Genomic DNA, 14,029 nt, shown 5'->3' on the forward strand with positions numbered 1-14,029 from the left:
CCATCTCCCTGCTCATTGTTGTCAGCAGACCTCAATCAAACTCGTATCGATGCCTTCTGCTGGCACGGCTCCCAATAAAGACTTCATTGTGAATTGAGGGGGTACAGGAGCTACAGCGAGGCCCGAGCAATTTTGCAAACGCGTGTGCGAGTGTTTGTTTGTGTCAGGGCCATTATGGTGTCAGAGCTTACGGTGTAATCTTTCAGGCACAGAACACTCTGTTTAAGGACGGTGCTGGTCCGGCCTAGATTACTGCATCTCCTGTCAACCCACGGTATTGTTGTTTCACAGATTACCCTCTTACCGCCTTACACCGCCTGGCTCCGTGCATTTATCTGAGGAGAGACAAACATTGATTTCTTCTCTTTCCTTTCTTTGCCCCTGTTTTTTTTTTTTTAATCATCCAAAGCGTGTTTTAAAAAAAAGAAAAACACACTCTGAGCCATTTGCAGTCATTTAGGGCACGGAGGATGGAAACACAGTGTTCTCGACTTTATGTTTGCACCTACACACGTGTTGTGGCTCCTTTTGTCCTGCAGGCCCTGCAGCAGTCTGGTATAAAGCATGGGGGGGGAATTAGGAGGCTGTTGGAAACAAGTGGGATGCACCTGAATTTATATTTGATTGCAGTTGTTTTTCGGTGAAGAACCTTGAAGCTACGAAAAACAGTTTTATAAATATTACCGACATTTTCCCACCACATATTAAAAGACACGAGCAACTGTGATGAGAAACACAAGCAGGTCAATGGCGTTCCCACACTCATCAGCCTGCTGTGGAAACTGCTGATAAGACACTCAAAGTCTTACTCTCTCCACCACTCACACACACACACACTCACACACACACACACACACACACACTCGAATACAGTACAGTCGCACGGACAACAGCCGGTCAGATTGGGTTTAATCATGTGGGGCAGTCATGCGGTTGGAGGAAATGCTGTATTCTGTGTGATGTGGCCGCTGGGCCCCTGCCCCGCCGCTGATAAGGCCTCAATTCCACCTGGAGCACAAAGCGACCAGTCACCTGAAAGACTGGAGGGAAATGACTAAGTGCGAAAAGGCAGAGCTCCTGGCCCGAAATGACTCGGACACATAAAGAGAGACACAGAGGCGAGATGGCCAAAGAGGGGGAAAAAGGGTCGGCCTTCAACTTTGCTTTTTTGTCCCTGTGTGTGTGTGTGTGTGTGTGTGTGTGTGTGTGTGTGTGTGTGTGTGTGTGTGTGTGTGTGTGTGTGTGTGTGTGTGCGCATGTCTCAGAATAAAATGACCGCATTGGACAGAGCAGTGCAGACCGAGCCCTAAATAAAGGCACCCAGATATACTACCAGTTTAAATAATGGTACATGCGCATGGATGGATGGATGGATGGATGGATGGATGGATGGATGGATGGATGGATGGACGGACGGTTGGATGAGTTGCAGTGGCCACAGATCAAATTACCCCACAATCCAGACATTTTTACGTTCCAAGCAATAAAAAAAACCCCCACAGTGTGTCATTGATTTTCTGTTTCCCAGCTCCTCCTGTGCCCCGATGTCTTCAGCAATCTGTCGCATTAATCTTCAAGGTAATGTCATGCTGTCAAAAGATAATTGGGTGATCGTCGTTCGAGGCACAACAACTTAAGACCAAAAAGATAAATAAATGGATAATGTCAAGTTTCGGCGGACGCCTTCGTCGCTGTAAGTTTTTTAGTTGTGTTATCTCACACCGATGATTGCGATGCTGCTAAATGTTTTGTTATGACAGTGTGTCACGTGACGTGTGAGGGTGACGTCTCTTCACTTTTCATGTGAACAAGTCCAATTTTGTTAAAGTTAAGAGTTAAAAATCACAACCTGTACATCAGGAGTGTATTTTCTTTATATTCTAATAAAACCAATGTAAACATCCGCTTGTCTAATCCAGTCTGCAGTGATTTATGTTTATGTAGTTACATTATTGTTATGAGGTAATGTTCATTTTAAACCAATCAACAGAAGATAAATGCTGACTAGACGATCAATGTTAGACAAATCAATATTTTGCAGATTGGGCATGGATTAAAAAATATGTAAATGATGTTGCCTGTAATTAAAAAAAGCTTAAAGCTTGAAATCACATATAAATAGACTTATAAAGTATCATGGCTTGTATTATATTATCATCTGTCATACCTCATCAATCAAACATTTTATTTTATTTAACCATGATCTCCTGGATTAAAGTATATTTGATTTATATTTAGTGGAACCATAGTTAAGGTAGTTTACGACACGGCCGATGTCAGAGTTCAGCCACTGATGTCTCATTTAAGAGAACCACCTCCCGGAGCCTGGACACTCACAGAGGGAACAGATCTTAATGAGGGCGGCGAGTTTCCACGGCTACAAGAGAAGTTTTAATGAGACACAAACGAACAAACTCAAAAAAACCTCATCTGGTCTCTGTCGTACTTTGGGTTGAACGGTGCAGTAATTATTCATTTACAAAAAACTTTTCGCTGTTTTTGTACATTTACAATGGTCCCATGGAATAATAGGTGCATTAGTTGAATTACCTGCAGTTAGTGTCACCACATGTTAAACTACATTTTCCTCTTGCTAGATAAGTGGCAGTGGCTGCAGATGAAGCAACTATTGGGTCTGAGATGGCAAAAAACGTTTCTTGGTTCTGTTTCTGACACGACTCTAGGGACAGCGATGCTAGTTCATCTTTAGCTTGGTCTCTTTGGTCCAGACTGAATTAACCTGACAACTATCGGACAGATAACCAGGAAGTCACACCTTCATGGTCCCCAGAGGATGGAGCCTAGAGGAACTTGAGTGTTTCACCCCCCTTGACTTTAACCTGAAGAAACAGTAAAAACACAACCTGCCATCATGGACGCACATTTGCAAAAGGCGTTCACAGATTCTCTTGTTCACTCACTGCAGGACGCTAAATGGACATGATGTTTAAAAACGCTCCACGTGGAAGTGGTTTCTCAATTTTTTTGCTTCTTATTTTTTTTACAGAACTGTATTTAGTAAACATCTGCAGGGTTAAGCAACAACAGCTGTTTCCTTTGCTGGAAAACCCGACGTAAAGCCGCACAACCCGACAATATCAGCGGCGTTCAGCTGCACGTCTCCGCAGACAGATGACGGAGCAGTGAAAAGCCGGAACATTCTGGCAAAGAGCCCGAGAAAGAGTTGTGAAGCTTTTGGAGGAATATACACATCTGTCAGCTTTACCGAGTAACACTAAATGTGCTCTGGCTCATTGACATCACTGTCGAAATTGCCTCTCATTTCTTATACAGGCTTTTAATTTGTCTTTCATTGCCAGCTGGCTTTGTTTGCCTGATACAAACCAGCGTTCAAGACACTTTTCTTCTGTTGTGTGCACAGCGACGGCTTTAATGTACATAGATGGAGACTTTGTGGGGAAATGATAATTCCAGTGTTTTCGCACCGGGGCACCATTTCACATCTTTGTGGGTCTAAATGATTAATAGGACAAACATGTTTGGAATGTGTCCAGGATTGAGCAAGAATGTTAAAATCAGCAGCCGTGAAATAGTTGGATGTTCTCCAACCGGGCCCCGATCTGTGCCAAAGTGCTGGTGTTTGCCATGAACGGGCTCGGATTGATATTTAAGTGTCTGACAACTTATTGGAATAGTTTTCTGAATTTTGTAAAAGAACAGGATTATTTTTCATTAAATCAGAAACACTATAGTTGTGGAGTTTAGTGTGGGTTTTCTTCTATTTGACTTGTAGTTGTCATACTGGTTTAAATGGCTGTTTTTGCGAATGGAGGTTTTGAAAAGTGATATCAAAGCTATTTCTAGTTGAACAAAATTTGTTTTCCTCTTTCATGAAGTTTGATGCAGACAAACACCCAATTGAATTACACAGCAGCTGTTTGCTTTTGCAGATTTAATACAGACCTTGTGCACAAAAAATGAAATGTCATTACCTAGATTTATTGTATTCACTCTGTATTTGAAGCTTACAATAGAGTGTTTTCTACATTACTGGATTGGTGCTTTTGATCAAGTACCTGAATACTTCTTCCACCAAAGAAAAGTCATATTATAATACAAAGAAACTAACATATCCAGGCAGCGGTACATCAGCAATTTTGTCTGTCAATGGAGTCTGGTGGCTTTGAAAAGCTCTTTCTGGTTGAACAAAATCAATCTGATTGTTCCATGAACTTTGATGCGGACAAATATCCAACTGTATAACACAGCAGCTGTTTGCTGGTGGCTGGTTATAGTGTTCTCGCTAAAAAATATTAGTTTTTATTGTGCCCAATTATTACTTAAACGCGAAAATGTGGGGAAATATGGACCAAGTTTAGTATAATAATAAATAAGAATACGTATTACTGGCCACACACGCACACGCACACACACACACACACACGCTAGCAAACAAACAGAGACAAATGGAGATCAACTTCTGTTATTCCTGGGTGTCCGTCATAATGTGTTATGAATACAGATGGCAGCTGGGGACGCGCTGACAGGCAGCCAGACAGACAGCTGAGCAGCTGTTCATTTGTCCTAATAGAAAGTACTTTGTGACACGTCCCCGCTGCCCCAAAGATTTTCTCTGACAGGGAAATACACAAACCCGCAGCCCGTCCACATTAAACCTCCCAAGACGGGACCATTTCGCCTCCGAGTGGGGTCTGTTGCCACAGCACAGCAGGGGGGCACCGCGCCCAAACCATTTGAAGTTTGTCGTCTGCTCTGTTGGCTGCTCTCTCACTACAAGTTTTTTTTTAAAATATAGCCACTTATAAACAGCCTGTACAAGGTGTGAATGTTTCTCATTCATTTCACTTTGCTGTCCTGTAATGAAAGTATGAACATGGAATTGGAAGGCGGTATCGTTGCTCTGCCTTTATGTCGGCAGCGGTGGTGGTCGCCACAGAGCCAGATTAAGATGATATATGTACAAGATAAACACCTCATGACATCTGTGGTAGAGGCTGTATATAAAGATGGGCAAAGCATCTCCATTTCCTCCAAGTGCACACAAATGAAGCCAGAATATCCAGGATACCTCCATCTTGCACTTGTATGCGTGTCCAGAAGGGATCATGGAGCAGAGCCTCGGTATCGAGGTCTTACTGACACGCAATCAGGCCATTTCACCCTGTTTTGATACCATTGAAACCATTGTTTGGTCTGTGTCCCATCTGCTAACATGAAGCAGGTAGGGTTTGTGACCTATACTGCCAACCAGGAAGCGATTGAGATGATTTAGCTTCACTTTTCCAGTGGTGGCCCGTGTGCAAGGTAGAGCCAGCCTGGCAGGACAGATGCCAAAGCTGTTGTGTTACACGTCATGCCTCTAATTCCGGAACGCTGGCATGTTTTTCTAAAACCACAGTCGGGGGGTCGGCATTACGCCGGCTGTGTTTGGTTCTGTGAAGACGAGCAAAGGCGGCATAATCATGAGTCTTCTTAAAGGCAAAGTAGGGTGATCCATGTGTAAAGGAGCATCTGTCTCCTGGTCAAATCCTCCGTGCTACGTTTCGGATCCTGCGAAGATGGTTCTTAGAAAGCAAAAAAGTGGATAAATTTAAAGTTGCACTTTATAAATTGCCTTTACAACTAAAGGATGGAGACGTGCCCTAATTTCGTATTTCCAGGCCCTTTGTAATAAAAGCCTGTGGTAAACGTCACGGAGGTAAAAGTCATATTTAGAAAGAAATCCCCCCAGAGTTAAACATGAATCTTCTTCAATTTCTGAGCAGACACTTGTCGTTTCTTCATCTGCTTTCAAAAGCAGCTTAATTCTCAGCAGAACGAGGAGTAGACTGACGGAGAATCTGTAGAAAGGCACCGTTTTCATTGTAGCGGCATGGAGCTGAAATGAAACCCGGTGCACACGATCACTCATCTTCCCACACAATCCTATACAGTGTCTGTGTATATAGGATTGGCAACTTACTGCTTCCGTCTCACCCCCCACCCCGCTTCTCTCCCTTCCCCCTGGCTTTAATCCTGCATACAGTAAGTGTGCCTGGAGAGTTAATGAGCTTACCTGTGTCTTTATTGAATTTGAACAGCTTCTGCTCAGGCGGTTTCCAAAAATAGAGTTTTGATGAATCTGACATTCGGTAAAGCTGCTTTTCTACCTTTGTGGAACATGGCAGGCCCTCATATTTGTCAATGCAGCAGAGTTTAAAAAAAAAAAAATCTTCAAGGGATACAGGCCCAGTGTGATAAATGATCACTGGCTTCAGAGGCACCCTGAGTCATTCAGGTGTTACAGTAGATGGATTACACTGGCTGTCATTGGACGTTTTCACCTATTACAATCAAAACATGCAGAATTATCTAATGGTCAAATGTGCACTGAACCACTCCAATGTTTCATTTTGACTGTATTCGTAAAAATGTCCTACACAGGAAACTTCATATATGACAACTTTATCAAATCAAGAAGTGTAATGTAACCAAAAGGGGACATTTATAATATATTACAAGAAAGAATCCCATTTATCATTATATCATATCATATTTGATGTGCTTATTTATTAATATTTGGTTATTTAGCTTTATTCCAAGTCAATATATGAATGCAAAGCAATGCACATAAGGTTTATGAGAACTGAATAGATGAAATATGTAATATAAACTTATGGTATGGAACTTTCATATGAATTGTTACCTCCAAAATGAATGAAAAAAACTCCCAATGAAAATACATTTTCACCAAAAATGTTAAGTTTACCCTTTTCTGTTATATATCCTGTATCCCACAGGTGGAACAGTAACGTTTTGTTCTTTTTAATGTTACTTTAGTTGTGTCCTGGACTGAACAAATCAGATATTGTTAAACAAGTCTAAATCTATGTGTGTTAATCATTTTAAGAACATACAGTTGAATTGTGGCTCCAACAACCTTCAACAACAGGCTATGAATATTAAAAATAAAACGTACATTTCTACCATGTTGGTATCTGTAATAATATTTTAGTATCTCTCAGTGTATCCACAGACAACTTCCCATTTGCTAATGGCTCTGGAACCTCTCAGTTCATTACCCAATCGATTTCCAGGGGACCTTAACAACGGTGGAAGAACAAAATGTTTCATCTACAAAGGATCAGAGCAATGAAACCAGTAAGACATTAAAAGGTGTAAGTTTACCATCCAGTTCAGTTTATAATTCCGTAGAGGCCTCGCTCTACTTTACTCGTCTCTCGGCCAAACTGCTGATCTACGATGGGATTTAGTACTGATTAATAATGTGTGACCTGATTTATGTAAAGGTCAATCAACCTGCAGGACGGGTTTAAATATCACTGTTAAAAGCTTAAATCTGCAACTTATCAGGTGATGTACAATCAGAAGGCAGCTCCTTATAAGCAGCTCTCACTCTTTTCAGAAGAGCCCAGCGTGAGTCTGTGTGACGACAGGCAGGCGACAGGGACAATAGGACTTGATTTTTTAACGAGATCTTCCACGATTACTTTTATTGCTTCTTCAGGCTTTATCGAAGGGGCTGTGGTGTCAATACCAGGGGACAGTCCAGGACATGAAGTGTGGACATGAAGTGATAGAAATGAGCATAAACTGAAACCAAATTATGGTTGATGACATTAATGAGCAAATGTAGAATGAGGGATGAAGAAATTAATGATTTTTATGATCATTTTTTCATTTCTTTCTACGATTTAATATGATTTTTTTATCCAGCAATCGGAAGAATAACAATAAATCTCCCAGACAGTCTGTCAGCACATTTTTACTCTTACTGGATTTGTTTTTGTGTCTGTTCTCTGTACACACACACACACACACACACACACACACACACACACACACACACACACACACACACACACACACACACACACACACACACACACACACACACACACACACACACACACACACGTGTAGAATCCTCCCTCTCAGTGTCCTGCTAACCTGACAGACGGCGCACAAATCCTTTTTCCATCCCTTCGTCTTTTGTGACATGAGATTTTTGGCCACCGCATCACCCAGGGTAAGCGTCACCAGTGTGTGTATCTCCGAGTGAGCTAGTGAAGCAATCAAGCAAGGCCCGGACTAATCCGTGACACCCGTTAGCCATCCCCCCCCGAAGACAGACCAGCACTGACAGGGCCCTGCTGCCCCGCGCCTGGTGCTACACTCATCACCCCTAACGTCTTTATCAGCGGGACAGATGGATTGCAGGCAAACATATTCTCCTGCTCGTCATAGAGAAGAGAGGTAAGGAAATGGGGGGAGAGGGGGAGAGAGAGAGAGAGAGAGAGAGAGAGAGAGAGAGAGAGAGAGGGAGGTGAGGACAGAAAGACAGACAGGCGCGGAGAAAGACCGCGAAATTGAGTGGCTGTTAGGGAGTTTGAGTGGCAGGAATGATAAGGTCCATCATGGTCTTGTTATGAGGAGCAGGGGGGAATAGACCCAGTCAGACATGGCGTGGAATTAGCACGGAGGAGACGAGACGGAGCGAGTGCCGAGGAGGAGAGCGACGGCCGTGGATGAGGACGTGCCGGACGAAGAAGAATGAAATAACAGCGAGGGGGCGAGAGACGTGAAGGGCGAAAGGTGTTCGGTGTGGGAGCAGACGATGGTTCGTGTCTGCTCGGGTATCGACTGGTGCTAAAATGTAACTACACCCTCGAAACGTCAAGAGGGAGACAGTGCGATATCAGATTTCACAAAGCAAAACAGACTAAGAGTAAACACACAGACATAGTATAACCCTTGCTGTGATTTAAATCAAAAATAATCAGGAAGAATATCTGTATTTGTCAGAGGAGTAAACATCTGTGTCCTTTCAGTTTTTCCTCGTGGACGTCACCATAAGTCAACCATCGTGGCTCTGCTGGGATTAGTTGCAGTTACGAGCTACTTCTTTCAATTACCGCGTGAGATAATAATTAAAAAATAAGTGTCCGCTTTATTTCTCTCATTAATTCTCCCATAGCTGTATTATTTCCCTGTTGCTGAGCCCGCGACACCGTGTGGGACGCGACGACTGTTTTTATCCATCACCGCAGCCATTATCGCTGTGATGAAGTAAGTGGTGGAACAATAAAACACAACTGATGTGTTTTGATAGGCCTTGTTTACCGAAGCCCCCGCAGACCTTCAAATCAGGCACAAAGTCAATGATACTGTGAAAAACGTTTACCAGGTGCTGCAGAAGATAGAAATGTTTTTTTTTTGTTGTGGTTTTGTGTCCTCGCGTCAGCACGTAGACGCGTCAACTCTTTCCTTGACCTTGAGGAGGGTAAAATAATGTTGATATTTCCAGGAGAGAAAAAGCTTGCATTACTGTGTGGGCTGCTGCTGACTGACTCACTCACATAAGGGAAACAGTTGAGTCGGGGGACGTCTGCATTTACAGTTTGTACTCGTTCATATCAGGTAACGACAAAAGTAACAATCAACGAGTTTAAAATTTCAGTTAAGGAGAAATTCTGCGCATATTCAGGTTCATCATTTTAATTTGAAAAGGTTTTCATTCTCTAACGGTCAGAAAACACACCACGTTCCTCAGACTGTCCGTTACTGCAGCTCCTGTCTCTTAAAAGTCCGCCCCTCATGTTAAAGCCCACCTCTGATTGGCCAGCTGGAATACTGTGTTGTGATTGGCGGCACGTAATAATGTCGACATCAGCTCTTGCTTTATTGGGCTTTGTTGGGGGGCGTGCCTGACTAGCCGCTAGTCACATGACATCACGATACACAGGAAGTATCGGAAATCTCCTTTCCCTAGCCCCTACTTTACTTTATAGGGTCTTCTATGTAGGAAACGATATAGTGAGCTCATCAGAAAAAAAAACAAAACAACTTTCTGACGCTACACGGCTTCATTATCGCAGGATTATGAGATGATGCATTATGGGAAACAGTGATTTGCACTAAATAGGGAATAAACACTAAACATTCGGACAAACTTACTATAAAGAGATAAGTGAGTGATTTGTGACACAGCCGAGGTTTGTCAGAAGTTTCAGGAACAGTGTTTTCTGAAGATCTTTTACATTCACAAAAAAACTCTATAACACACGACAGGAGAGAAACACTGAAAAGCTATAATAATATATAATAATAATCATAGTAATCTCCTTGGTGCAACAATAACACATCGGTCCCAACACGACTCAGAACAAGAATCTCAAAACACTCAATGATAAACTAGTGCAAGAACTGCAACCTTTGATTTTCCCTCTCTGTTTGCTGGTCCATCATAATAGTGGTGCCACATAATGACAGAATATCTACTAAAAGGAATGTTAAGGATCTGACCATTATTCCTTTCACTGATTCTTTAATATATAACATAACTTCAGACCATTACAGGTAGAAGGTTAATTAGAGGGACTGTTGGAGGTCTGATGCAAACACTTCACAGGTTATGAATAGCTCTCTCTCTCTCTCTCTCTCTCTCTCTCTCTCTCTGTGTGTGTGTGTGTGTAGAGCAGCAGTAGGTCTGAAGGAATAAAGCAGGAACCCTATATGGTTATTATGTTTGCTGAATTCAAACTAAATGTCAGCTCATAAAGCTACAGTGGGTTTAATGAATAAAAACAGGAAGGAACACATCCTCCTGAACATCCATTGTTTTTCTTTTCTCTTCTCTGTGGACCCATCAGGGTTGAACTTTTCTACTCATCTTTTCCTCCCTCTCTCCATCCTTCGCTGCGGGATCTGCTCACAGAGCTGGAAGAGGAGCTTTTTTAAAGTTTGCGTCTGGCCCAGCGAGGAAGTGGTGTCTTCAGAGGAAGACAACTCACGACTCTTCTGAAAGACGCGATTGAGGAAAGTTCCATGAAAGGACGGGAAGATTTAATTGAATAATTCATAGGTTGAAAGCTTGAGAGCTGCTGCTGCTGCTGCTGCTGCCACAGACTCGGCACAGATACACACTCTCCATGGGATGGCGGTCGTCGGAGAGGTCGAGGATGATTCATGGGCGGGTTGGGAGCGGTCAGGGGAGAGTGGAGGGGTGGAGGATTTATATCGAGAGCTTAGCGCCTTCAAACACTTGTTTTTTAAAAGCTCCATTTCTTCATGCTGTTAAACGGATCTCCTCCCAGTGAGAAATGAGAACATTAACTGGGACACGGACATGGTGCACTCCGCGCGGCCCTGATGCCGGGCCCTCTGAGCTGGAACATTTCACATCCGTGCTGCACTACTTACAAGCTCCCCTGACACCCCAATGCATCATGGGAGGGCTGCAGGGGAGCTTCGGTTGGGGCAAAGCGTGATGTGTCTCTGGATCTGACAACAGCTGTGGGCGTTTCCATTAAAAACCACACAACTCAATGTTACAGCTGCACCTTGAGGTGTGAGGAGCGTCGGGTTTTTTTGCAGGACCTTATTCTTCTTTTCCTGTTTCCACACCTCCAGAGAACGAGAACGAGGGATGAGGAGAGAACAGCAAAGTGCTATAGAAGCACCTTTAGGAAAATTCATCAAACAGGCAATAATGCAGGTGCCGTTAGGTCGATTTCCTTTTTGTACACGTCCATTTTATTTTACGGCTTGACTGGCAGGCGCCACTTCAGTCGTTTAGCTGTTCACTAATGCCCTGAGGCACTGCTGACTAAACAAACCCTCACGTGTCTACTCCCACTCCTGCTCGCACATTCCCTTATCTGGCTCCTGCACCCACATCGCCGGTTTCCAATGATTTGATTCATTGTCATCTTAATTTTGATTGATGCCTCTTTACGTGTCACATGTGTTCTTCGCACACGTATGTGATCCGTGCTGGATTTTGTCGTGAGCGTTTACCTTTAGCCAACCTGGACAGGAATGCTTGATGTGTCAGAAAGCTAAAGATCAAACTGAGGTAGATGCGTCCTTGAGTCGGTGAACGCACGTGTGCATGAACTGCAGCGGGGGGGCATGTGGAGGAGCTTGATGTGGGTGATTCGTCTTTAAGGGGTGGTTGTGTTTCTATGATGCGTGAGCCACTGCTGCAGTATACAGAGTATTACATTATTAATACTATTTACTTGGTTGGTACTCAGTAGGATTAGCCGAAATCCTGCATGAGTGTAATTATAAGATATAATAACTGCAAAGGGCCTTTATTTAAAATAGGTTCATCTTAGAGACGAACCTTTATTACCTTGTGGGGAAGAGGGGAAGCAGCAAAGTACCAGGTCGGAACTGAACCTGTGGCAGCTGCAGGGGGTCTTCAGGCATATATGGGACGCCCTCTCGACCCCTGTACATTTGTTTGTTGGTTTGATTTCCATGAAACTTGGTGCAAGAAGGGACATGCACAAGGGTTCAAAAAAGAACCCGTCAAATTTTGGGATGGATCCAGGAAATTGAATTTTTTGACATTTTCAACAATTTTTGAAGGAAAATGTATCTGATCTTGATGAAAATAAAAAATCTGGTTTTAATAGAGTGCATGTGCGATTTGGTTCAGCTTCATTGAGTTTAAGGGGAATCTTGGGCCTTGGTGGATGTGTGCACTCTACTGACTTTATTTTATTTTATCTTACAAGACATCTGACAGTTTTCTAGTTTGTTTAGTTCGTGTGAAAAATAGTTTTTCCAATTGTCTGCTCCACCTTTAATTGGTGTTGGTGTTGTTTGCTGATAATTGGTCCTTAAAACTTCCATGTTTACCTGACGTCTCAATAAATTCACAACGTAAAGTACATTTCCACATCACTGATTCCACTGCAAAGACAAGTCTCTGCTTTAACAACAACAGTTTTGACTCACTATTTCACACCAACTACAACTGTCTTATACTTACACCGTTCGATCTGTGTTACACAAGTATAATTAAAACTTCCTTTTCTTCATGAGGTGTTTCATACTAAAGCAAACACCTCCTGTTTGCTGAATGTGCAACAACTTCAGGAGTGTTGAGACACAGTTTAATAAAGAGGAAAAGAGTGAGAGGGTAGAAGAAATTCAAAAAGACCCAGAGCAGCAGAATGGTGAGTTTGGCAAGATGTGTTTTTTGTCATTATTGTCACATCTTATTGTGTTTGATGTCTTCTTTTCTGTATGTTATTTCGTTTCTAACTGTCAGGGAACAGAAACTGTCCTTAATGTGAACAAACACCAAACATTTGTGCTCGTCATAATGTCATTTATAAAGTCGGACTGATACTAAAAGGTTGGCAGCACTCGGCACATGCTTCAGTGATTCCTGTAATTAGACGGAGAATGTAATAAACCCGGAGACCTTCTTTTAAAAGCAGAAGTATCTCCTCGGTTGATTTCCTCAGTCGTCAGACAAATGCACGACCCTGACCTCTGACCTCCCCGGAGGAGTAAACAAACACAATTTTCTGCAATGTCTTCAGAAGCATTTATATGAATCACATGGCGATAAAAAAAGAAGCAAATACACAATGTTAAAGAATAGGAGAAGAGACAAGTGCTGCTTCTCACCAGCGGATGTGTGAATTCAGGGGCGTGGTCGTTCTTGTCCGTGATGGTGATTGTAGCTGTGGCTGTTCCCGTTAGGCCCACCTCACTTCCTGCCATGTCCTTGGCCACGATCTCCAACTCGTACGTCGTGGTCGGCAGCGTCTGGAGGGAGCGAACATGCAGATGCAGAGTTTTAAAAAACAAGAAGGTGTAAACGAAGACTAAAATCGTGATGTTTGTGTTTAAATGCCCAGAGAGAGAGAGAGAAACTAGGAGACTAATGGAGAAGCTAAGACTTACGACAGAGGGCTATCAAGATGGAAATGTAGAAAAAAGTGTTATTAACACAAAGGCAGAGAAGTACAATCACTTTAAAAGAAGTCCAATTCAAAATCAAGGTCACAGTAGCTTCTCACACACATATGGAAAATATCATTATTAGATGAGCGATTATTCGAGTGAGTGATTGAATTAATCCACTCAAAGCAAAATCGAACACTTCTCGCCATGTGCGACGTTATTGTAAGACCCTTTAACAAAGCTGGAAAAGCTCTAATAACTCTCTGCTCCAGGCTCGAACCCATTTGGCTGAAAAATAATCATCACACTGCAAATTTGCACCCTCACGCTCACGGTG

General features: G+C 42.7%; 1 protein-coding gene across 1 annotated transcript in view; it reads right to left on the reverse strand.

The window, feature by feature from the left end:
• The window catches only part of cdh13 (cadherin 13, H-cadherin (heart)), a 283,404-nt gene that overhangs the window by 55,547 nt on the left and 213,828 nt on the right, over window positions 1-14,029 (reverse strand). The window contains exon 9 of the mRNA XM_035155785.2: window positions 13,414-13,554. Within this exon, the coding sequence (XP_035011676.1) occupies window positions 13,414-13,554 (141 nt within the window). The remainder of the gene's footprint in view (window positions 1-13,413; window positions 13,555-14,029) is intronic.

The sequence above is a fragment of the Hippoglossus stenolepis genome, chromosome 5, assembly GCF_022539355.2.
Source record: "Hippoglossus stenolepis isolate QCI-W04-F060 chromosome 5, HSTE1.2, whole genome shotgun sequence".
NCBI classification, from domain to species: domain Eukaryota; kingdom Metazoa; phylum Chordata; class Actinopteri; order Pleuronectiformes; family Pleuronectidae; genus Hippoglossus; species Hippoglossus stenolepis.